Source organism: Misgurnus anguillicaudatus, chromosome 22 (assembly GCF_027580225.2).
Source record: "Misgurnus anguillicaudatus chromosome 22, ASM2758022v2, whole genome shotgun sequence".
In the NCBI taxonomy this organism is placed as follows: Eukaryota; Metazoa; Chordata; class Actinopteri; order Cypriniformes; family Cobitidae; genus Misgurnus; species Misgurnus anguillicaudatus.
Window position 1 is genome coordinate 4,760,297 of NC_073358.2, and position 26,680 is coordinate 4,786,976.

General features: G+C 38.1%; 1 protein-coding gene across 1 annotated transcript; it reads right to left on the reverse strand.

Annotated features, from left to right (window-relative positions):
- Positions 1-730: 730 nt before the first annotated feature.
- Positions 731-24,847, reverse strand: castor2 (cytosolic arginine sensor for mTORC1 subunit 2). Its single transcript, XM_055200506.2, has 9 exons — positions 24,437-24,847; positions 15,533-15,603; positions 14,852-15,045; positions 9,689-9,821; positions 9,364-9,487; positions 8,885-8,995; positions 7,087-7,169; positions 2,653-2,747; positions 731-2,566 (listed from the first exon to the last, which is right to left on the reverse strand). Exons 1-9 carry the CDS (start codon positions 24,547-24,549, stop codon positions 2,501-2,503), a joined length of 990 nt encoding a protein of 329 aa, XP_055056481.1. The 5' UTR covers positions 24,550-24,847; the 3' UTR covers positions 731-2,500.
- Between the last annotated feature and the right edge of the window lie 1,833 nt (positions 24,848-26,680).

Consider the following 26,680-nt stretch of genomic DNA (forward strand, 5'->3'; position numbering starts at 1 on the left):
GCATCTGGAGGTCTAGCGGCACGAATGAGCCGGCAAACGCGCGAGTTGAAAAATGTGAACTTTGGCGGAAAACACGCCGCGTTAAAGCAACACTAAAGAGTTTTTGCTCTTTGCTCCCCCTACAGGCTGGCTCTGATTGGATTGTAGGTCTGCGGTAAGCAAGTTTTTGAAAATTTCACTCGAACTACAGGACCGCGACTCGACGGTTGGAAACTTCTTAAGTGCGGTTTTGGCCGATTGAGGGCTGCAAAGCGAATGTAAAAGTAAAAATGCCGTTTGCTCTGTTTTGAACTGAAACTTTTTTGGAAATGTTATTTTAAGTTAAAAAAAACTCTTTGGTGTTGCTTTAACCAATCAGAAGCTTGCTCTAGTAGTGACGTGATTACAGGAAGTGAGCGGAGTCTCAGCGGAGTCGCAGAAGCCCCTCCCTTAATGCGAATTTCCGCGTGAATGTCTCAATGACTAGAATTTTAAGAGCAAACGAAGTGAGTAAACTCAAAATGTTCAAGCGGCAAACTAGACGCGGTACGCGCGAATTTGACGCCTCAAACGCGGCTGGTGTAAACCCACGGTAATACCTAGTAGATAAAATATTTTCCCGGTAAATATAAAATTAAAATAATTATTTTAATGAAAAATTGACAGTCGAAAGATGTCCAAGGCCTGAATTTTTTTCAAATGACCTGCTCTCTAGGAACCCCATTATAATAAAACAAGCTTTTACAAAAAATGTATTTGTAGCAACTTTCATTGATTTTAATAGATTTTTTTAATTCACAATTGATTATCCAATGGTTTAAAAATGCTTTAAAGCCACTTAAAATAAATTCCTTCAGAATCAAGTACATGTTTCGTTTTAAACTGCGTTTCTAATCACAAGATTATATACCAGTTTTAAAGCAACATACATACACGCATACCTCATTCTGAGGGAAACACTTCACCCACCATTGTTGTGCAAGTTTAACGGGATATTAAAAAAAACTTGAATGTCTAAACTACTATAATCAATCCAAATGTATTAAATCATTTCTATTGGTGGTTAAATCAAAGGATTTAGCTTTTATCCCAATTCATTTTCTAAATCACAGATATGTGAAATAATCGATGGCACACGATGAAGCAGTCACATGGTGTAAACCCCCTCTGTACTCTCAGAGACAGTGGGCAAAAAGCATAATTGAAATCCAAACCTAAACACAAACAAAGCTGAAAAATATACGGTTTTCACATCTTTAATTGTCAGAAGAAAAGGTAACCCCCTGTTTTTTTGTTTTTTAACACTGATAAATACATGTTTCTGCAAATTTCTGCTTCAGAGCTGACAGAAGCAAAGCTTGTGGATAAAGACATCCATCCATCCATCCATGTGTAAAGAACAAGTGACTCTCTTCTAAAAGAGACTCCTTCATGGAGACAAATACTCATCCCCGGTATTTCACATCAAAATAGTTAAGATCTTCAAGATAGACCTTTCATAAAGTGCAGACGAGGGGAGCTTAAAGGCCTAAACTAACGCCAGTGTCTGTGACACGTGACCTTAACAAACATTCAACAAACGGTAGTGTGTTTCCTCAGTGGATAAAGAGACAGCTTTGAAAATACTAAAAGAGAAAAAAAAGTAGTGGCAAAGACGGACGCAACCGAAACGGGGTGGGAATAAAGAGAGGCGTTTAAAAATAATATACAGTAAACTGCACAATTTCGTGCGAAAAACCTGAACTAATTTCACCTCACCTGTATCTACCAGTTCCAAAATTTACTGCCAATTCTGCCAGGCAGACTGAAAAACGATTGATTGTACGTTGAAAACAACTAATTCATTAGCATTGAAGTGTGACTGTGAGGAGAAAGGAACAAAACTTCCAAAGAAACATGGAAAACTTTCTAAAGGGAGAATAAAAAGGGTCTTTCACGAACCGAACATTCGACAATATTGCTGGAGCGTTTCAATAAAAACTCTGTACCATCACCTTTAAATTGCACCCAGGAAAAACACATTTAGGCCGTCGGTCTTGGCACTGCGAGGGAAAACAGGAAGGAGGAAAGAAAAACAATAAATCTCGATAAACGGTTGAGTACATTCTTTGTCCTTCACAAGAAGGACCTGCCACTAATACGTAATGGTTATTCGCAACGTCTTAGGAATCGGATTCTGAAGTCCAGGCTTAAGCGGGCAGTGTTGCCATGGAAAAATGGTTCACGGAGGGAGGGGTCGGATGAGAGGAAAAAAGCGCAGAGGAAAAACACTGTATCAACTGCAGACGGGAATCGGTTTGGACGAGGGCTGTTTTTGCAGGTAGCCGTAGATGGACAGGATGTCACCGAGTGACACAATCGCTCAATACTTCCTCTTCCGCTCAATCGCGTCCTTCCTCTTCCGATCCTTCTCCCGTAACCACCCACAGAAGCAGTCCTCGGGTAAGCACTTGGCACTTTTAAGAGTTCACTCGTAAAAAATCGAAACGGTCGCAGGGATGTGGGACTCCCGCCCAGAGTCTCACTGTCCTGTGCTTTCATTGGTCCTCAAGGCTCCGATCACGCTCTGGATATTCTCCTCGGGAACCTGCACGGAAATGAGACGGCTGTTGTTAAACACTGCTATAGTTTTGACAACAAACAGTTATGTGTAAACGCTGACAGGAAACTCACCAGAGCGTGATCGAACTTGAAGGTACTGATATAATAGGCTGGAATGTCAGCGGTCGCCAGTGGTTCAGATATTTGAGCCACGATGCCACATTCATCTGTTGGAAGACAAACAAGTGATTATAAATCATATATAAATTGTGCATTTGACCCAATGTACTCCCAAGGTAGGAAGTATATGCAATTTGTGCAATTTGATAATATTTAGTTATTTGACTGGTTTCAGTGTAACCATGATTTGTATATCTCCAAATAATATTCTAGATACACACAAACATCCACACAAAAATCTGTGTGATTCAATTGTAACGCACATGTTTCCCTTAAAGGGAAAACACCACCGGTTTTCAATATTTTACTATGTTCTTACCTCAACTTAGACGAATTAATACATACCCATCTTTTTTCAATGTGTGCACTTAATCTTTGTACAGCGCGTCATGAATGTGCCTAGCCCCATTAATTCCTATGGCTCCAAACGGGTGAATTTAGAAGCCACCAAACACTTCCATGTTTTACCTATTTAAAGACTGTTACATGAGTAGTTACACCAGTAAGTATGGTGGCACAAAATACAACTTTTGTTTGGATCCTAAGGAATGAATGGGGCTAGGCTAAATGCTAACACATTCAAGAAGCGCTGTACAAAGATTAAAAGTGCATGCATTGAAAAAGATAGGCATGTATTAATTAATCTAAGTTAAGGTAAGATCATAGTAAAATATTGAAAAACAGTGGTGTTTTCCTTTAAGCCACACATCTACAATAAAAATGAAGGTTGCATCAAAGTTTAATATTTGGGGTTGTGGGTTTAGATCCAATGAGCAATAGTCAGGGTTCCCACACTTTAGTTAACTTCAAATTCAAGGACCTTTCAAGGACTTTCCAGGTGCAATACCCTCAAATTCAAGGACTAAATGTGGGGACACATTTCAAGTAAGAGCAAGGTTACATCGTGTTACCTTTAAGATACATTGTTACATTTCTCTTTCGAGGGAACTCGCGCTGCGTCACTGAGGTGACACTTTGCGGACGCCTCCAGGGGTAAGCGCGTCTGAATGTGTATATCAAATTCAACCAATGGTGAGGCTTAACGACAAAGACAGGGTGACGCGGGAGCCATGAAGTATATCGCTATCTGAAATATGGCCAAAGATGGCTTTACAGGGACACAGGAATTATGGCGAGGAAGACGCAGTGTCTCGTTCCCTTCTCAGGGAACAACAGTTATATAGCATTTGAAGTGAACAGTTTAGCACGCATGCTTAAAAATTCTAGATTTTTTATAATATTATCCTACACTACACAGGGAATAATATGGATTTATTTTCAAAAACTTCCCAGGGCCTTAAATTTTTCCCCTAGATTCACAAACTTTCAAGGATTTCAAGGACCCGTGGGAACCCTGAATAGTGACAATTGCCTTAAAAGCAATAGTTCAGCAGAAAAATTTAAATGACTCCATGATTAACTAACAATCAAGCCATCAGAGATACACATGTCCATCATCTTTTAGAGAAACACATTTTTTGTTATTTTTGAAATGTTCTGGCTCTTTCAAGCTTTATAATGGTAAAAAAACAGGGTCCACAATAGGGTTTAATATTTTCCCGAAAATTAGATCAAATCAAATCCCGGGAAAAGACGACCCATTTCCCGGGAATCCCGGGAAATAGCTGTTTTTTTGCACAAGTAATTTATCAATAATATCATTCAAATGCGTTCCCAACATGTTTTATATTATTTGTATCATTATTAGGGCAAGAAACACAGTTTATGTCCATATCAACAACGTTTTTTGCAATGATCAATTCTGCTGCGGATCAAGTGAGCTGCGTGCGTGACAGCCTGCCGTAGCGAAATGCCAGGTGGATTGTCTGTGACTTCTGAAAATCTTTAAAATTATAAAACTATAATTTAGAATAACTGAGGAATAATCACTCGAAGTTAAGCAACAATTTCTTTATTAGGGCAGGTATATTTCTCTTTTAAATAAATATAGGCTACAAGTTTTGACTACCCTAAATAAAGCAAACGACCCACAGAAAAATGCAACTGTGCACGGCAATAATTAAAGAAAGGGCCATGCCTATGTAGACTAAAACTGAATTTAAATAATAATTTAAAAAACTACAACAAAAGCATAAACACAAACAGTAACACTGCAGCAATAGGGCAATTTCGCGCAAAACTGTCACTTACAAGTTAAGCAACAATTTCTTTATTACGGCAGGTATATTTTTCTTTTAAACATAAACAATTTTAACTGAATAAAAGCAAACGACCCACAGAAAAATGCAACTGTGCACGGCAATAATTAAAGACAGGGCCATGTAGACTAAAACTGAATTGAAATGATAATTTAAAAACTAAAACAAAAGCATAAACACAAACAGTAACACTGTCGCAATAGGGCAATTTCGTGCAAAACTGTCACTCACAAGTTAAGCAACAATTTCTTTATTAGGGCAGATATGAAGAGTTTCGTTGCAAAACGAGATAAATCCATTTTTAACATTTTTGTCAAAACATGTTTAATATTATGTTATCATGTTATTATTTTGTTTTATGGTGCTACTTAGCCGTATTTGTTAAGTTATGAAGGCTTAAATCAAAACAAACCAACTGCAGTTGAATTGAAATTAATTGGAATGCACAACCAAAAAACGTGATTTCTGAACAATTAAAAAAACGGTGGTTATCTCGTTTTGCAACGAAACTCTTCATATATTTTTCTTTTAAACATAAATTTAAACTAAATAAAAGCAAACGACCCACAGAAATGTGCAACTGTGCACGGCAATATTAAAGACAGGGCCAGGCCTATGTAGACTAAAACTGAATTTAAATAATAATTTAAAAAACTAAAACAAAAGCATAAACACAAACAGTAACACTGTCGCAATACAATTTCGCGCAAAACTGTCACTTACAAGTTAAGCAACAATTTCTTTATTAGGGCAGGTATATTTTTCTTTTAAACATAAAACAATTTTAACTGAATAAAAGCAAACGACCCTCAGAAATGTGTAAATGTGCACGGAAAGATTAAAGACAGAGCCATGCCTACGGTAAAACAGAATTAAAATACTAATTTAAAAACTAAAACAAACGCATAAACAGTAAAACTGCCACAATAGGGCAATTACAAGCGAAAGTGTCACTCACATTATCAGCATTGCATTTCAAACCATTTTTATTTCTCACCTTGCCCTTCATTTATTTAATTTTTTTGGAAATGTGCTTTTAAAAAGCAGAGAGGGTCGATGGACTCAGGCGGTTTCGTATTTTTGTAACAAATTGGCCGCAAATAGAGAACGCTCTCTCCACCTCCACAGATGTAGCCTGAATAGTGCTAAGAGCATCAAACAGCTGTTGCAGGTGGGTTGGTCTCCTTTTTGTGGCTTCGAAGAGGGAAAACTCTTTGTTTAGAATGGTCATGAAGTCACCGTCTTTCATTTCCTCTGAGGCTGGCTTAGTGGTCATTGAAAAAGCCAGCTGCAAATCTAATCGAGCGCACGTTTATATAAAAAAAATATATATATATATATAACTGTCCCGTTTCCCGTCATAACTTGTCCCGGGAATCGGGAAATAGTCTTGATAAGATTTCCCGGGAATCCCGTTTCTCGGGATTAAACCCTAGTCCACAACCCGAAAAAGTGCATCCATCCTTCACAGAAGTAATCCACATGGCTCCAACGGGTTAATAAAGATCTTTGGCGAGTAATCGATGCGATATTGTAAGAAAAATATCCACATTTTAAACTTTATAAAAATTAGCTTCCAGTAACAAAGCAATTTTGGACTTTTTTGCAATGTAGCAATTATTACCGTAAGCTAATTATTATGGTTTATAAAGTTTGAAACTGCATCGATTTCCTGCAAAAGACCTTGTAAATCATGGGATAATTTTTATTTTTCGAAGGCAGTGTTTTTTCCAAATTGTGGGTCGCAAAACTCTGGTGGTTCGTGAGGGAGTTCGTGAGTTTTTGAAAAACAATGAATTAATTACAATTAAATAATAAAATGTAAATAAATTATTTTTAAATTAAAAATCTAAAAAAAAAACGAACTTAAAATATATATTTTATTTGTTGTATCTGAATGTCATGTTACTAATTCACAACACTACAATATATCAGAAAACTGCAAACTCATGCAAAATGTACAGATAAGTTTTATGTACAAATAAAACCAGATGAAGGTCCAATAAATGATAATAATAACAATAACTATGTAAAAAAATGAAAAATAAAACTAATAAAAAATAAATGTATTTAAAATTAAACATGCAGATGTGCTAATAAATTATTGAACATATTTACTCAAAATCTTCAAGTAAATAATTTGTGTCAAGGGGGTTAGGCTGACAAAAAAATTTTTTGAACAATTTTTCTTTATTACAACGGTAACCAACTTTTAGTCTGAACTTACCAAACCCTAAAGGCTGTCCTCCAATGCGGACCATTTTCCAAAGTTCTCCTGATGCGCTGGTAAAGAGGACGTTGTTTGGAAACCTGACAAGAAAGGAACAGCCTGTATATCATATCAAAAGTCACAAAACATTTAATATGAAATGTTTTGTTAGATCTGTCATACTTAAACTATACTCCTAATAATAAACATGCTTAAAGAGTGGACAAAACCATCAAACATGTTTTTAAAGCAAAATGGCTAAAGAATACGTAATTCCTAATTACACCTGATATAGATGTAATATGCAGTAAAAAAGTTTAGTTTATTAAAGTTAAATTAATGTTTATAATGACATGTAAGGGGCATATTTTGCATTTAAAACCATGCGAAAAACACGACTGTGGCGCTTTCCCCTCATTTCCTCCTTTCCTTTTTTTATCATGCTGTGGTGCCAACGCGCCTAGGAAAAGGTGTGTTGCGCGACTGCGTTGCTCTCTATTTAAGCGAGCTTGCCGTGTGTCTACATTCAAAATAACGTATTTGCACGTGCAAAAGACCTCATTCTGCATGACCATATTCTAAAACCCTTTAAACATACCTAAACTTAATCTCTACAGCAACTCCCATACTAAAGTGTTACCACCACGTGTCCTTTAGAGTTCAGCATTACATACACGGACGAATCGAGCAAAAATGTACAATACGAGTGTATATTAACAAAGCAAACATGGTCCACTTCAATTTGATGTTGACATAAATTGGGTGTTAGTGACAGGGCAGTCTAAACTAACCTCCGAGTAGTGTTGGGCGATATGCCCTATTTTCAGATCGTCCTATCATCAGCCTGTGAGATCGCCGATACACGATATTATCGGGGGGCGGGGCAGTAGTTTACTCATTTTTTTATTTGTTAATTTTTTACTCATTATAACAAGTCACTTGATGGGTGGACAAAAAAAAACAAGACCGTAACACCGTCATGACCGCAACCTTCTTAAACCTGATGCCATTAATGCGAGCGCGTCATTAAAACCCTATCATGATTACTTAATAACTGTAAAAACATGCATCTGCGCACGCACACACACGTGCGCGCACATAAACAATTCAATGCATTGGTTTAGTGCTGTTGCAGAAGACTACACGTGTCAAGCAGTGGTGCTCTCATGAGGTGCCTTTTTAAACGCATCAGTCCAGCGGAATGCGATCATATTTTAAACACAATCATATATTAAACAGGAGGGACGTGTTTCTACAACTCATTGAAATGCATATCATAAACAGGATTAATACCTAGTGATCTGACTTCGGAGAGAGCGCAGCTTTCTGCACGTACGCGAGAGTGAGAGAGAGAGGCGCTAATATGCAGCGGGTCATATTTTAAACAAAAAGTAAAGTTTGCCTCAGCTCGCATGAAACGCATTAAACTGAACAAATACATAAGGATTACTACTTTAGTTTATGGTTAGACTTCGGACAGACGCGAGAGCGCGTGCACGTGAGACAGAGAGAAGCGCAGCTGCTCATGATGCGGCGCGCTGGATTTAGTGGTAGAAGGAGACCAAGACACGCGCATTAATGCAGGTACGTGCAAGAAGGAATTCTCTCTTTACAAGCTCTCCGCGTAAAGTGAAGCCAAACCCTCATGTGAGGAAAAGCATGTATTGTGGGTGTTAATATAAAACTATGATGATAATAATAATAATAATAACCATTCGCCAACTATCGTCGTGACTATCGCCATGAAAGCCTGCCATTGGCGATATGTCTGAAGATCGTCGATACACGATACTATCGTCTATCGGCACAACCCTACCTCCGAGTCGTCTGTTCATCCATGACCAGAGAGATGTATCCCTCGATCAGCGAGAACGAGAAGAAGCGGATGTGCCCAGAATCCTCGCTCTGCCCCCCGGCCTCTTTTGCTCTGTAATAAAGCACAGCAGGGATCCTTGTTATTATACAACCTTTATCAGAGCTAAACTCAGCTGACGCTTTTGTAAAAGATGAAATGGGAAATCTGAAAGGGCAACTTTTAAATATATATATATATATATCTCATTACCAATAATTGATGACACTTTTTAGAAGTAAACAAGCAGAAGGAAAACAAACTCGATAGTGCAAATACACACCGCTCATCTTGTTCCCCGTCTCTCCCCACCCAGAGTCGCGCTAATGCTCTCCCTACAGCGACCCATGTGTACTATCATCATTTTCTAATAGACCTGGCAGATGGCTCTCGGTTCTGGCCATATGTGAGGCAGGAGGAGAGACTCGGCATCGAGATCTTACCCGCCCGAGTAGAACATGACGTCCATAAGCAGAGTGGCCACCGAGGGCAGCGTGTCGGGATCCAGACTGGTAACACAGAACATGTTACTGGGACTGGAGAGAGGGTGAATGATCGGCCGAGGAACTGAAAAAAATTAGAGACATTTACATGTTCAAATCCACTCATTCAAGTTACATATCCAACATGCTTTCTTGACAGAATAGGGTTAATAGGGTTTATACATTCTGACATATGAGAAGGTCTAAACAGATCATTTGATTAACTAAAGTCTCAGTATTATAAATGCCCAAGATGCCCCCAGTCAGACAAGTGACAGATGGTTACCCAGTTTAGGCTTGACAAAACCATTGGTGACCCCAGTACTGTTGGCAGCAACCGTTTCTCCATTGACAACCCTCAGGAGAGTGAATTCAGCAGACAGCGTGTGCATGACCATGGGCAGATCCCTCTCTCGAACCTACAGACGCAACACAACATACATTTAATAAACAACACTAGAAACAAATCACATGTTTTTAAGGCTCAGCGAGGGAATAAATACATTTAAACCATTTGCTAATGATGCCAAACCTTGCAGATAATGCATTTGTAATATACTGTGGTATTTGAAGGAGAGGTGACAAATACCAAGGAAATGATCAGGGTGCATTACTGTGCCCTCTCTCTTCTGCAGATGGATCTCAACAACAAGATCAAGGACAAAGATTTGTTTTTAGATAAGACCATGCAAAATAAATTCTTTTAAAACTCATTCTGACCTTTTTGGTTCCTCAAAGAACCTTTTAGTCAAAGGTTCTTTAAAGAACCATTTCTTTTATAAATTTTTATAATCTGTCGAACCTTTTTCACCTTAAAGGAAAACACCACTGTTTTTCAATATTTTACTGTTTCTATCTATGTTTGAAAAGTTACAGGATACGCGATACACGCCATTGGAAAAAAAAAGAGTTACCGCCAAAATCAGTATTGTATCAGGTCAGAATTTAAAAGTAAATTCTTAATTTTACGCGAAATCCGATATCCGCCGTTTTATTCTGTCACCTTTTCTCCCTTTTTTCCCTTATCTTATGCGAGAGGCACTCAGGAGACAGAAAAATTACTCTCCCGACAGCATCAAGCTTCTGTCATACTAACACACTTAACGCAGGGGAACTCTCCATTATTTTACGCGAAGCCAACGAAAATCGAGCAGGACCAAAACATTTTACAACTGATCGCTGTCAAAAAAGTTTAACAACGTCGTCCCAAGGATGACAGCAGCAATGACAGTGTTCTTAATATGACAAAGTAAGTTTTTTTTATTAATGCCATTAATGTTTATTTTTTATTAACGTATACCACTAGTCAACTAAATGAATATAACATGGCCAGATGAATGCACATTTTTAGATTAATTTAATAGATTTATAGCATTTTGAAAAAAAAGTTTTGTGGAAAAAAATCAGTTTTTATAATAAATCTTTGAAAATCAAATTATGGGTTTAAATTTTTTATGTTTTTGTGCTATGTGAAAGTTTATAACAGAAAATAGTGGTTTTTATCTTGTCACTTTCTTGGTATAGAAAACACGTTTTTACCGAAATTAATCAAAATGGAACTCTTTGTTTTGTTTATTTTTTTTAAACTTTCCAGGGCCTTGGAACTTTTTCCTGATTCACAAACTTTCAAGGACCCATGGGAACCCTGAAGGCAGCGTAATTGAATTCTGTTTGAAATATAAATATAAAACGGTGTAAAACGTTTACAATAAATTTGTGCTCCAGCCTCTTTCTTGGCCGCCATTTTACTCGACAAGGCTCGACCAATCACATTCCTCTTGCACACACACGTGTAGAATTGTGGAACAAGACTATGGCGGTATCTCAGGAGACAGGAAGTAAACCAAAAATTTGATTCGGACGTGCCTAGATAAAGATTTGTCTTGATAAGCAAACGACCCAATAAAATAAGTCTAGTTTTTAGACCAAATATCAAATTTAAGCGATTCTGTGCACAACACAAGCAAAGAAATTTGCCAATGGGGTAAGAAAATTTTTCTTGAATATAGCGTTTAAGGAAGTGTTTTGCTTACCCCATTGGCAGATTTTGGCTTGTTTTATGCACAAAATCACTTAAATTTGATATTTTTGGTCTAAAACTAGACTTATTTTCTTGGGTCGTTTTGCTCGTCAAGAAAAAGCATCTTAATTTAAGAATGTTTAGATATTTCTATTGTTAACAAGACAAAAATACTAAGAAATTCTTTTCTTGAAAATAATTTTTTGCAGTGTGTACAGTAAGGGTGTCACGATTTCGATTTTAAGTCGAAATCTATTGAAATTAAGTCACAACCTCGAACTTTCAATTAAAAAAATGGAATCGTCGATGCTGCCACCCCCCACGTCACGTCTGGTCGGCTTGGCAAGCGGGTAAAAAAAAAAACACGTGTTTTCTGGAATGTAATCGAATCAAGGATTTGGAGAATCGTGACACCCCTACTGTACAGTAAAATCTACATGAAATTAACTTTTGCCAGAGCACAATATTAAAACCTGTTTAACGCCCTTATACTTGCAAATAATGAGTAATAAAAGAAGTATAAATAAACTGAATAAATTGTGTTAAAATGATGTAAACTACTTACAATGTTGCTTAAATTTATATTGCTCAAAAAAGATTCAGCTTGACACTTGTTAAGATAATTCAGAACTCAAAACACAATTAAAGATTATATTGTCTTTTTCAGCGTTTCAAATAAAGGAGACATCTGTGTACTCGATGTCTAATACAGCGAAACAGAGTTGCTTTTAAAGTTTTGAGTAACCAGGCCAAAAGAGAAGAAGATGGGTGAGGATGTAAAGGGAAATGGCCTCTCCAGTGGACCGGCACAGGAGTCAGGTCATCTCCTCTCTCCTTTAAAAAAGTCCTATGATTATTCTTCTGTCTGGGAGCAGCTGGTGTGGAATGTGAACTTTCCTTTAAATTCCAGCAAGCGCCTGCTGATCCAGACGCTTTATCCTCTTTACATAACTACCCCCAGATTATTACTGGTTCCACAATATGTGTTATTTTCACATGCAGGCGCTGACGATTGTGCATCCACTGATGCAAACACACATGGTAGAAAACTGCTGACGGCAACAAGCAGTGGTCATGGTGGGAAAGGTTGGTTTAGGAAAGCAGAAGGGCTTATTTGCTTAGTATTTAGAGTTCTCTAAGAGCATGTTATATCATTCCATGTTACTAGATTTCTGTGGAAGTTACAGACAAATCCGTTTCAGTATTACAATTTTTTTTACACTGACATTCATTTGTCGACTACAGACCACAGGGCTGGTTATTATATAATCTGTGGCCTTACACAGATGGCCCTACACCATGAACCACTGTGTCAGCTGCATTTCCTGTCTGCAGAGACCAGAATTTGCCTATAAAATGTGCATTGATATGATGAGTAACAAAAAATATTAAAAAACTCTTCCCGACACTTTTATTAATGTGTGCGTTTATATTTCTCACAGCTGAAGTAGTGAAAAGCAAACGCTTTGAAAAATGCATTTCTCAGTGTGGTCAGAGCTAACAAACTGGACTGAAAGTAAAGACCGAAACTGATTCAGCAGATTCACACTTGTGTGCAAGGTTTTAGTTTAACCTTCTGTAAAAAAGCTGATAAATGCGTGGCTTGGCAACCATAAACAACTTGACAGGTAACATTAGATTGTATCATTTTCTGCTTGGTGTAGGATGTTTTTTAAATTATGTCACAGATACTTTGTAGTATAAATGGTACAGAAGAATAACATATTTTCAAATTTCATTGTTTATACAATACAGCCCTGTGGAGTTTTAAAGGCGGGGTGCATGATCTCAGAAAGCCAATGTTGATATTTGAAATCACCAAAACAAACACGTCCCTACCCCAATAGAATCTGGACCTTTTTTTGAAAGACCCGCCCCACAAATACGCAGCCCAGGCAACAATTTCTGTAGACACACCACTTACTGCTGATTGGCTACAAGTATGTTTTGGTACTCAGCCCGACTCCCCTTTACAAATGCACCACGCCTTTAAAGGGATAGTTCACCCATAAATTTAAATTGTGTCATAATTTACTCACCCTCATGTTATTCTGTATGAATTTCTTTTTTTAAATGAACACAAAAGAAGATATTTTGATAAATGATGATAAGCAGACCGCTGGTGGAAACCATTGACTTCCATAGTAGGAAAAACAAATCCTAAAGAATTTAATGGGAACCTTCAACTCTGTGCTTACCATATTTAATCAAAATATCTTCATCACTATTTATCACATTACTTCCATAGTATTTATTTTTCCTACTATGGAAGTCAGTGGCTTCCACCAGCTGTGTGTTTATCATATTTATTAAAATTTCTAAAACAACATAAGAGTAAGAAATTTAAGACAATTTTTATTTTTGGGTGAACTAGCCCTTTAAATGCCCAATATTATGTCCATGTGCTAACAAACACATTTAGAAAAGCTTTTGGGTAAAGTTAACCAGTCAGTCAGTGGCTGTGGGTGGGGCTTTGTTAGTTTGACATCACATTAACAAGGGAATTAAAACAGGGTCATTGTACGCTGGTTGTGTTCACACACTGCCAATAAACATTTATGTTCAAACACCTTGTAAAAGTGAATTTTGCATAACATGGGCATAACTTTACAGAACTCATAAATATTTATACTTAAGGGGGACATTTCACAAGACTTTTTTGGTGTGCCAAAAGTGCGTATGTGAACTTTTAGCTCAAAATACCATATAGATAAATTATTATATCATGTTAAAATTGCCACTTTGTAGGTGTGAACAAAAGTGCAGATTAAGGGGCGGTATTATCCCCTTCTGACATCACAAGGGGAGCCAAATGTCAATAACCTATTTTTTCACATGCTTGCAGAGAATGGTTTACCAAAACTAAGTAACTTGGTTGATCTTTATCACATTTTCTAGGCACTGAGGACCCAATTATAGCACTTATAAACACAAAGTCAGATTTTTATGATTTGCCCCTTTAATTCTTTCCCTGCCATTGACGAGAAAACATTTGCATAAAAAAAGTGTTCCTGATGAATTTTTATGTTATTCTGCAATACCGATTTCCACTTACCCAATTTATGAAAAAAACTGTAGCCAAAACGTTATTTACTAATTTTAAACTCTGTGTATGTTTTCATAATCGTTCTGAATCTGATGTCTAAAAAAAATTCCTTCACAAAAATCAATTATTTCAGCTTTTGCTAAAAAAAAGATAAAATACACTTTATAAGCAGAGAAAAAATATAGATCAGATGAAACGTTTTTTTTTCCCCATTTTGTTTGTTTAAAAGCAGAGGGTTATATATCATTTGATATATTTGTATGTTTATATATTTTTAGAAGAACATTTTCCTGGAAGGCATTTTGTGAAAATCACAAAAAATTCAAGAAATGGTTAGCGGGGAATAAGTTAATATCTTTTGTAATGCAATCTATAACACTCACCAGTATAAAATCAGTTTGGTAGGTTGATAACATGAACACAGAGATGTTGTGGTCGGCAAGCGGGGCGATGACCGATTTTGCAATTTTGGTAACTCCTATTGGCTGAGAGCTGGTGGCGCTCCCACCCCCTGATACCACATTGAGAGCCAACCACGTCGCATCTGCCACACTTAGATACTCCGACTCTGGCAGCTCTGAAACCGATGAGAAACAAAAAACAAGACAGAAGTGTGTCAGCACAGGATGTGACATTTTAGCCTTCAGGAAGAATGGCAACCTTTAGTGGGTAATACATTATCTGCAATTTCCTTTCGCTCGGGTGGAAAACCTGCACAAACTTCCGGGAAATTAAAAATACCTGTACCTGTTTCGCAACACACATGAGCTTCTGGTATCCATGGTGACGAATGGAGGTTCATCTTGGCAACCCGTGTGTAATGACACAGATTCACTCAATCAACCACAAAACCAAAGCCACTAGCAGCTTGGCCTCTAGTTACCCATAATGGAAATGTGTGTGTATGGGGTGGGGGGTTGATGGTGCAATGTGTGGTCAAACCCTTGGCAGGGTTTCAAGCTACAAGGAATTATAGAGAATCGGTGATACTTTACATGACTTAATCTTGCCTCGCTGCACTAAACCCAGTGCACTCTTAGTAAAAGAGTAACCACGAAACCCACCTTTAAAGCCATCTTCATCCACGATAATGGTATAATCCTCCGGAGTTTCCGTTAAACTAAAGAACTTGCATCTGGAAGGAAAGCAGAGAGAGAGAGAGAAAGAAAAAGATGGAAATTACAATCCAAGCAGTGGCAGAATATTAAACAAATATGAAAATCATAACATATCCCTGAAAAGCTTCTATGAACATCAATTTACTCCATCAGCGTCTGGCGAACACATGCAGGCTTATGTTTGCAATAATAATTTATGCTTGCTAAGGCATTCAACACGGTTTCTTTCGCTCAATCTTGGGTTAGAGATTTAAGGGTGCTTTAATTGATCTGGCATCAATCATTATTGGATAAAAATGGTTGGCGTAAGCGTATTTGGGTCCCAATCATAAAGTATAGACCTGTCGGGGAGGGGGTACAATCGCTCTCCGTATGGTTCGGTACAACGCGAGTACAAGCTGCACTTAATTCCCCGAATTGCACGTCAATTCTGCAGTCTGCAACGCATGTCCAGATGATGTGAATTTGCAGAAGGTTTGGCTTGTTATTTGTGACCTGAGAAGGGGCAGAAGCTGTTTTTGTTCAGCTCTATTGTTTCCAATAACCAAGCATAGGCTGTCTTGGTTTTTGTTTCTATAAGAAATGGAAGTGAAAGACATTGCACATGTTGTAGTCTGATAATAAATAAACAGTTAATGATACTTTGAAATTTTAATACTTAACAGGCATACTTTGTCTATGGGATAGAGGAACCCTCTGATCGGCCCATACTACCACCAGTGATCTGTGATTGGTCCAAAAATCCTGATCGAAGCGCCCTTACTAAGATTAGTGAATTCAATTTCACTATATAGTTTGTGCACCAGCATCCATTAATTCAAAGCAGCTAGCCATACCATTAAATAAGAACCAACAGAAATATATTAAAGGAGGGAGCTGCAGAATATCTAGTGACCATGTCATAGCCACAAGGGCTGGAACAAATAAGTCTCCTTTTCCAAACTAATTTTTTAATACGAGTTTGTTTTGTTTTCATAAATATGAACCAGAAAAAGTATCTTTTTGTGTTACAATAAGGGTAGGGCTCAAAATAAAGGACTGCCCGATGGCCCGGGGCCAGAGAGACGCTCGGGCAAGTAAACAGTATTGTGCTTCGCCCTAAATCATTCAAATTTATTTTCCGCCCTTGGCTGTTTGTCTGTATGTTTTCTTATGCAATGTTACCATCGAGACACAATTTTAAGCGTTGTGAACGTTAACTTCTCAGCAATTTCATAAGGTTTCTTCTACCTTACTAGTTTTTGTGGACACTGTTGTGTGTGTTGCGCGAATGCGCGTTACGTCAGCTGGTAGAGCAAAGAGACGTTAAGATGGCGGCAGCCAAACGAAAACATAATTATTTAACATTTTGAAAACAGACATTTACTTGGGTTGCACAATATATCGCATGTGATTGTCATTGCGCATCTTGTCAGTGAAGACAGTTCCCTGAACAGTATTAAATCGCCACCACCTGCTTTCAGATGGAGCCGCATCCACCACACAAAGCGTAGTCCATTTATACATTTTGCAGTCAGACGTATCGCCTGCGATAATGTATGCGGTATGCAAATTTATATGGCGTTTCCCGAAAGCATCGTTAGCCAACTACGGTCGGAAGTTCCATCATTTCAGTATAGTTCACCGATATGGGTGTTTCCCCGAAACCATCGTTCCAGCGAACATTCGCAAACTGCATTGCAAAGTTGTGTCGTTGGAACGACAGCTCTTCACCTGTCGTTAGAAGCATAGTTCCTTGTTATTAAAATATGTAGAATTGCGTTGATCATGCTTTTGAACAAAATAAGCAAAAAACATGTAGGACAGTCTATATCCATCAGTCTAAATATATTCAAATTTTATTTAACGTCTTTAAGTTTGTAAACAGAACTAAAGCGCTGCATTTGAAAACTGCGCATGTACGCAGTCCTACGAGCTTTAAGACCCTGGGGAATCCCTGGGAGGAGTGACGTAAGAGGGAACTCCGATGCAATATGTTATTAACAGCAATAATCTGCAATTAAATCGATTTGCACAGATTAATTAGTACTTCACCTCCCATGTGACATCATCAACTATGTTGTTAAACCAACATGGTTCAAACGACGAATGTGCGACAAAGTTACTATGCTTTCGGGAAACAGCCGTGACAAGGTAGTTCGTGCAGCGAGTTGGTTCAACAGCGAGTTATGTCGTTGTTCAGGAAACGCACCCCGTGTAGCAAATGGCGCTCCATCCGAAAGCAAGCGATGGCGATTTACTACTAATCAAGGAACCGTCTTGACGAGATGCGCGTGACTATCACATTCGATTTATCGTGCAGCCCTAGTAAAACATAACGAAAGAAACAATGCACTGTAACAGAAGCAAGTGAAAACATGAACCACTTGCCTGACCGGGTCAGTATAAAAAATTATTTGCGTTGCGCCCTGAAGGGGGGTATACTATGTCATCAGTCCTATTTATTTTGTTAATTATAAATAGTTTTTGTTCAAATAAATGTAAAACTTGTTTAAACTTTACATCTTATTAAAATGTCCTCACCACCAATACAATTTCATACTTTAAAATTTTCAAATTAAAGCTTATATATTAGTACAAAACAATGTTTTTTTTGCACATTTTAAAGTATAGTTTTAAACAATAATACCCCCGATTTAAAATTTGGTTATAAAAAGCAAAAAGATTGAAAAAAAAAGTTTATGCTTTTAGACAAGTAATTATTTAATTAGTAAAACTAATCATCAGATTAATCGATTATCAAAATAACTGTTAATAACTCCTTTGACCAGCCAAAAAACAGCAAGCAGTTAGCAATGCCCTAAAAAAAAAATCACTCAGAAAGCCTTGGCAAACAACCATAACACCCTGCCCAAACAAGTAAAAATATGGATTTAATAAGTGTATAACTCCCTTTTCATACAATTCAATAGACATAATTCTGCAATCTGCCACAAAAATTGCTGTAACATGTACAAAAGTTGTTCAAAATGATTTTCAAACCACCAGACAGTATAATTCATATCACAGGAAAAGTGTCAGTGAATACAGTGCCTGTTAAAACATAACCCGATATACGCTGCTGCACAAACGCCGGGCAGCTGCTGCTGGCTTGTAATGTTGCATGTACACCCCAAACGGCTCTAAAGATACCAGGTAAAGGACTCTTTATTTATGGGCCTGTCCACCCACACAGTGTATCATTTTGCCTCCGGGGGAATAGCAGACGACTTGTTGACTCTTATATCCAACAGAGCTAAAGTGTTTGGTTCAAGATTATTGTGAGGCCTTAAACATTTCAGCCGTTTTGTCACCGAAATCCTCTTTGGCATAAAAGCAAAATGACACAAACGAAGAAGCAATTTATAGAGAGTTATGTGATGGTTTTATGTTCTCCAGATAACTTTATTGCAATAATAGGAACTTAACTGTGACTTTGCTAAATTTGAGTCACAGGGTGATGAGGCCGATACAAATATGGATTTGAAATGTATTAAGACCCACAATGAGCATATCTAATCTAAATTCTTACCGGGGTATGACTCACTTACTGAAATCTGCAATGTCGAAACACAACTGATCAAACCCAATACAATGTTTTAACGATGATAGATTCTAGTGATTTCTTGTATATATTGGGTTACCCGTTTCTTTGAATCTCCTTGATCAAGATAAAGTTACCAAATTGAAATGCCTCTTGCTTACGGTAATTATTTCAATCGGTAATGCTGATGAGAAATGTAGAAGATGCACATGCTTGCAGAGAATGGTTTACCAAAACTAAGTTACTGGGTTGATCTTTTTTTACATTTTCTAGGTTAATAGAAGCACTGGGGACCAAATTATAGCATTTAAACATGGAAAAAGTCAGATTTTCATGATATGTCCGCTTTAAAGCCAACATAAAATGGTGTTTGAAAGCGAGTATACTTCTGTGAGTGGAACTTTATATTGAAAAGGAACAAAATGTAGGGCTGGACTTGATTTAATCAACTGGGAATTGATTGGATCATAGACAGTTGCATTAGCAAAATGAAGCCAGGTGATGTCCAGGTTGTTTGCTTTCTTTATCAGTTTGAGACATTTCACAGAAAGATTTTGAACTGATTAAGGCTTGCCTCTGCAACAAAATAAAGTGTATTCCCTCTCCCCTACCAAGAAAAATTGTTCAGTACACTGAAAAAAGTTAAAACTTGGATCAACTTAAAAAAAATATATACTTCAATTGGTAACGTTTTAAAAAATTTTGTTTCTTCAACTTAAATTTTTCACTTAAAGGGGTGGGTTCCCAGCAAGGGATTAGCTTAATCCCTGGGACTAGGCCTTAGTTTCATTATTCAGAAATATAACTAGTTTTAACAAACATGCCTTACTAAAAACACTACTAGTGTGCATTTTGAGGTAAAACAAAGGGCACTGATGTATTTTAAGATATGGCAGTGCAAGTTGTTAGTCTAATCCCTGTCCGGGAAACCACCCCAAAGTGTTTTCTACTTAAACATATAAGTTGAAACAACTTGATTTGTTAGGTGTTACCAATTTAAGTTTTTTTTTAAGTTGATACAACTTTTACTTTTTCAAATTAATTTAAAGGTAAGCAATCCATGCAAATGTCAACCTTTTTTTTAACCAAGGGTGTTTTCACATATACACTGTTTAGGTCGGCCCAAATGACGTGTCGCTCCGAGTACGGTGCGTTTGGGTCAGTGTGAACACAGCAGCCGCACTCGGGTGCGCACTAAACGGCCGCTCCGAGACCGCTCTAAACAGGTGGTCTCGGAGCGGCTGTTGCCGAACTTTGGGGCGACCCACCTGTGGTGTGAACACTGCTGGACCTCGGGCCGAACCAAATACAGGAAGTTCTCCACATGTTTGAGCCACTGGGCTTCCGTCGTGACGTGAGCCGGGTGTTATATTGTGGGTTAACAACAAACAAGCCAATCCTGGTCCGTTGCATAGAGATTCGCTGTCTCCTTCACGTTTGAGCTGATGATTTTATAAATGCATAGCTGTCCTCCACACACAAATAGTGACATTACGGGCTTTTCTAGCAAACGGCTCCGTGAGAAAGGCTTTAATAGAACAGCTACGCAATTTCGCGTTAAAGCAAAGAAACTTCGCAAAGACGTGCATCGTTTATCTCCACATCTTGATAGCTGCGCTCTCCCTGTCAGGCTGGTTGTCGTGGAAACGTGGGGGTGGTCATGAGACGGTAAGAGCTGTCAGAGACCAATGACAGCGCTGACCGTTGTCACATGGTGTACGGTGCGGCATTTCGAGTAAAGTAATATATATATATATATGTGTGAACACGGACCGCACTAACTGAAAAATGATACAATGTATTTTGGTGCGCTCCGAGGCCGCACCACGGTGCGCACCAACATATGTGAAAACAACCTAAGTTTTTACTAAAAGTTTTCAAATACACTGATATCTCAGATGTCAATATTTGGTGACTTAAGCCCGGAATACACTGCACGATAATTGGCCGTCCCAGACGAAAGATTGCCATCGTGAAACTATCGTCGCGATTTCTGTGATCGTGGCTCTCCATCGGTGGTCCTATGTCGTACAGTGAGAGAGGTTCAACGACGGCCGTTTTCCCGGTCTTGCGCCCAAAGATAGCTTACGATAGTTTTCTGGCAGTGTCAGAAATTCGGCATGATCACCGCACAGTGTGTTTGCTGCTACGACCTGCGCGCCGGTATTTGTTTACCACGAGCGCATGCTGGTGACGTTGCGCAACGTGTGACGCAGCCGCCGAAGCTTGCGTGTCATCATCGTACAATCTACATGCCTCTCGTACCCGAGTTTAAACGATACATGTCGCACAGTGTGATAAGGTAATGATCTTATAGGAGGACAAAAATCGTGCAGTGTATTCCGGGCTTTAAAGGGGACATTTCAAAAGACTTATAAGATGTTAAATAAATCTTTGGTGTTTCCAGAGTACTCCTTTTAAATGCAAATGAGTTGATCTCTGCACTAAATGGCAGTGTCGTGGTTGGATAGTGCAGATTAAAGCCCGATTTATAGTCGTGCGTAAGTTCTACGCCGTAGCCTGTGCGTAGCTCTGCGTAGCCTGACGTGCACCTCGCAAAAATTTTAACAGCGCGTCAGTTCTACGCGGACTGGAAGCGCTGTGATTGGTCCACCAGAACCCCTCCTGTCAGGTAAAAAAACCCTGTCATAGGTATTTCCGTTTGCAACGGTGAGAACAAAGATGAGCCAAGTTGAGGAGTGATTTAACTCAAACTGCAACAAAGGTCGCTGGTTATTTACTTCCATCATGGCTGGTCTTCTCAAATCATACACAACCAGTTGCTGTTTCTTCGTCGTTTGTGGGTTAACTTGCCAATCTTCTTCTCTGACGGTCGCGCTGCTACTGTGGTTACACGCGTGGATACTGCCTACCAGCGGTTTATGCGTGTGTTTGATGCAAAAGTATAAATGAAAACCGACGCGGAACCTACGCCGTCGCGGCTATGCCGTAGGACATACGCACGACTATAACGAGCCCTTAAGAAGCTGTATTATCCCCTTCTGACATCACAAGGGGAGCCAAATTTCAATGACCTATTTTTTCACATGCTTGCAGAAAATGGTTTACCAAAACCAAGTTACTGGGTTGATCTTTTTCACATTTTCTAGGTTGATAGAAGCACTGGGGACCCAATTAAAACACTTAAACATGGAAAAAGTCAGATTTTCATGTTATGTCCCCTTTAAATATCAGAGGTCTCGGTTTAAAGGAGAACACCACCGTTTTTCAATATTTTACTATGTTCTCACCTCAACTTACACAAATTAATACATACCTATCTTTTTTCAATGTGTGCACTTTTAATCTTTGTACAGTGCCTTGTGAATGTGTTAGCATTTAGCCTAGCCCCATTCATTCCTATGGCTCCAAACAGGGATGAATTTAAAAGCCACCAAACACTTCCGTGTTTTCCCTATTTAAAGACATGAGTAGTTACACGAATAAGTACAAAATAAAACTTTTGTTTGGAGCCATAGGAATAAATGGGGCTAGGCTAAATGCTAACACATTCAAAAAGCGCTGTACAAAATTTAAAAATGCATGCATTGAAAAAAGATAGGTATGTATTAATTTCAGAATTACCACATAACAGAGAAATGTCACATCCATAACGTTGTTATTTCCTCTTAAATGCGCACATGAAAATTAAAATGCAGAATTTCTGCAGAGCATGTTGTCACATTATAAAATAGAAAGAAACATCTACACCTATATTTTCTGATGTCTGGACTTTTAAGGACAATATAAACAGATGGTTCAATTTCAATATTGGTAATAAACACATTCTTTGAGAAATAATGTTTTAATTTAAAAACGTTACACTGGAGTTGCTCAGGTCTGAAAACAGAAAAGATGTCTATAGCTAAAGGGGGGGGGGGGGGGGGCTATAGTTTCGACATCACATTGCACTCGGTTTCAAAAACAGCTCTTAAAACAGACTGCATGGCCTGATGGGCAAAATACACAACACTGAATACAATAGGGGACAGTGTTACACAGTGAGATCAAACCACAAGGAATACTTCACTGCAAAAACAAAAACATGTTGTAAACGGAAATCACATGCACTGATAAATTTGTTTCAGTCATTCAACATTTGAATATCATGCATTTGTTATCAGGCCAGCCTCCAAACGCAAATATTTTGACTAAAACGTTACTTTGCAATTTGGCCTTTTTCATTGCAGATGATGTCATCTCTGCTGTTGCAGATCCTGAGTCATGACTAAACCTCTCTGAGCTCAAGGTAAAGATCCAAAGCTGTGTTACGCACAAACAAATAAAGCGTAATTACAGCATTTACAGCGAGTCCTGAATCTCTCGATAGCATTTCACAGCACAAGACCTTTTCAAAACAAGAACATTAAGCCATTAACTGTTTTCCTGATGATATCCAGCCTCATAACACCCCATGAAGAGATTATCATTCTACGGTCTATAAAATTACATTTTTTAAGACCAAATAAGCATGCATGCACATAAAAACAAAAGTAAAGGAGTTCTGGGGGAATTTGAGCACTGGTCTAAACAGTAAACAACCTTTGTCATGGTTTAACTAAAGGCCTTTGTGCTAACAGGACAGAGCAAGATGTTTATATGAGCTTCACACTCACAGTAAGAGCCAAACCAGACATGCCCTCACACTTTCTGCTTACGCAAACACAGCAAGGGCCATCCTTCACTAAAGCCCCTCATCTGAGGGCCCATTAGTATGAAACACTAATGCGTTTTGCTTAATACAAGATGCTGGAAAAACAAACTACTGCTGGTAAACAGTGAACCAATGCACCAAATGGATGCAAATCACTGTCAGGCCACAACTTTTCCACAACTCATCTCCCAGTTGTTTACAGGTTTCCAGTATAATTCCACTCAGAGCAACACCACTGGATCTGTGACAGACGGGTTAGCTTTTGATGCAAGCACTCGAATGGACGGACCCTTGATGTTGATGCTGAACGCATCATAGTACATTGAGCATCACGAGCAGCGACGCACGCCGCCGGTTCGAGTTGAATTTAAAGCAACATCCCCCTTCGTGTATTTATACCGCCGCGCGAGAAGAAAAACAACCTCGAGCACGTACACACACACCCCTCAACAACACCACACACAACAATTACTGCTTACAAAAACAAAATCATCCACGATTGAGTGATTGATGGTGTACTTTAATGAGAGATTTGGCATAAAAACGTTAAGAAGTGGTGGGCTAAACTGTATCTGCCTCATAAGAGGTGCGCAGTGTAAAGCTAACGTAGTTCCCTGTCAGGTCATTTAAACACATATTAGACGAATATATAACACAATGTAAACTTACTTACCTCGTTTTAGAGGGCAGAAAAGCTAGTTTGATTAATCCGTGAGTGCAAATTTGAATGCCCTCCTTCGCTATGCTCGCTACTTTCAGACTGTGCTCTAAAATGTGCAGCTCCATCTTTTGCGTCTTCTCATTTGTGGCACATCTAAAAAAATATAAACGTCTATTTTCCTTTTGATAAAAAAGAATTCATAAATAAATAAATAACCAGACGGGGTTTTTTAAAACGTTAACGCGGAGCGGAAAGGAGGGGAGAGGAAAGGAAAAGTTGTCTGCCGAGGGAAAAGAGAGACAGAGTAAAGCGGGGTGAAATTAAAGAAAGCACAACGAGGTAAATGGGAAGGGAGAAAAAGAGGACTGTCGGTCCCCGTGTTTCCACTCCGACAAGGATTGGAATGGGCCAGCAGCTGGTAACAGCGAAACAAACAACTTGTCACTCAAATTTTGGGGCGGGACAAATGATGCGCGCGGTGCACTGTGGGAAATGTGGTTCGGCGTTTAGCCGTTACGTTTTCCACACTAAAAAATGCACAAAGTTTAAATATGAAAGATTTTAAATATAACTTAAATAGTTTAATGTTATTATAATTTTGTTAAAAAACAAGCAAAACTGATATTAAAATGCCATTTATTAGAGCCTCCATGAAAATAAAATTAAACTTTTATCATTTCAGTATAAATAGGTTAGGCTTAAGAATAAGAATAAATATAAACTGGTATTGTTCAAATCCCTAAAAATATTTGCATTCCTACTTTTTGACAGTTAAAGGGCACCTACAGTATAGTTCGATTCACGATTTTACATTTCCTTTGGTGTGTAAGTGTGTATTAGTACATGCTAATGATATGCAAAAGGTACATACCCCAAAGTAAACAATGACGTGGGTTATCGTCTCCAACGTAAATCTCTTTTCCTGGACTACAACAAACACATGGATTGTAGGCAACAGTTTATTTCCTGGGATTGGTGATGTAGACCAGTGGTTCTCAAACTGGGGGCCGCGAGATGGTGCCAGGGGGGCCCCAGTTTTAAGACATTTTATAAAATACATTCAATTATCATGAATTCTGTGTAATTAAACCTAAAAAATAAGGCTACTAACTAACAGCACTACTTTGTATAACTTAATATGTTTTGTTTAATTAAAATGTTAAATTTTAAACAGTTTTTTGTCATACATTTTCTTTGGGGGGGCCTCAAAGGAATGCACCGTACACAAGGGGGAGCGCACGCGGAAAAAGTTGAAGAACCACTGATGTAGACAATACCGACATTATCATAATTCCTCCCGCTTCTGACTCACAGCCTGTAAGTTAACTCCTGTTAGCATTGCATTGTGAGCAAATCTTTCAAACATGGTAATTAGCGTCACATTTCCGGCTGAAGTCAAAGGTATTCAGGCCAATCACAACGTAAAGATTAGCTGGCCAATCAGGGACACAGCACTTTTTAAATCAATGAGTTTTGTACAAATCCATGCATTTCAGGAAGAGAGTGAAATCTGGAGCTACAAAAATGTACGGAATGTAAAAAATAATGTGTTTTTTAACCATAATTCACGCAAACACATTGTATTATACCAAATACACAAAATAGCATTGTTTTTAGCAATGAAATAGATGCACTTTAAAACAATAGATACTATATGGTATAAATATGGATATGAATTTATACGTACTACAAAAAAAACTAAATTCAAAAACATAAAAAATGATGTTTTACTCAATTGGTATAGCATTGTGCTAGCAATGGAAAGGTAATGGGTTCGATTAATAGGAAACACACATATTGCTAAAACAATTACGCAATTACATAATGAATGCACTGTAAGTCACTTTGGATTCAAAAGGTTTGCCAAATGCACTGTAAATTAGTGGTGGGCAACGATTAATCGCATACAAAATGAAAAGGTATTTGTTGCATAACACACAAGTGTGTGCCGTGTGTAATTTTTATGTATATATAAATACACACACATTCATGTATGTATTTAAGAAACATTTACATTTGTATATAATATATAATAATTACACACAAATATATTATGCAAAGTCACTTTTATTTTGTATGCAATTAATCACGATTAATCGTTGCCCACCACTACGATATTTGTATGCAGTTTTGCTTTGATGCTAAACTTGATTTACTTGCCATGCAGAAAATGTATTTTCACCATCAAGGACACAAAGAATATACCTTGCTTGATCACATGATGTTGCATATGATAGGACACAGGTTCCTATAGGT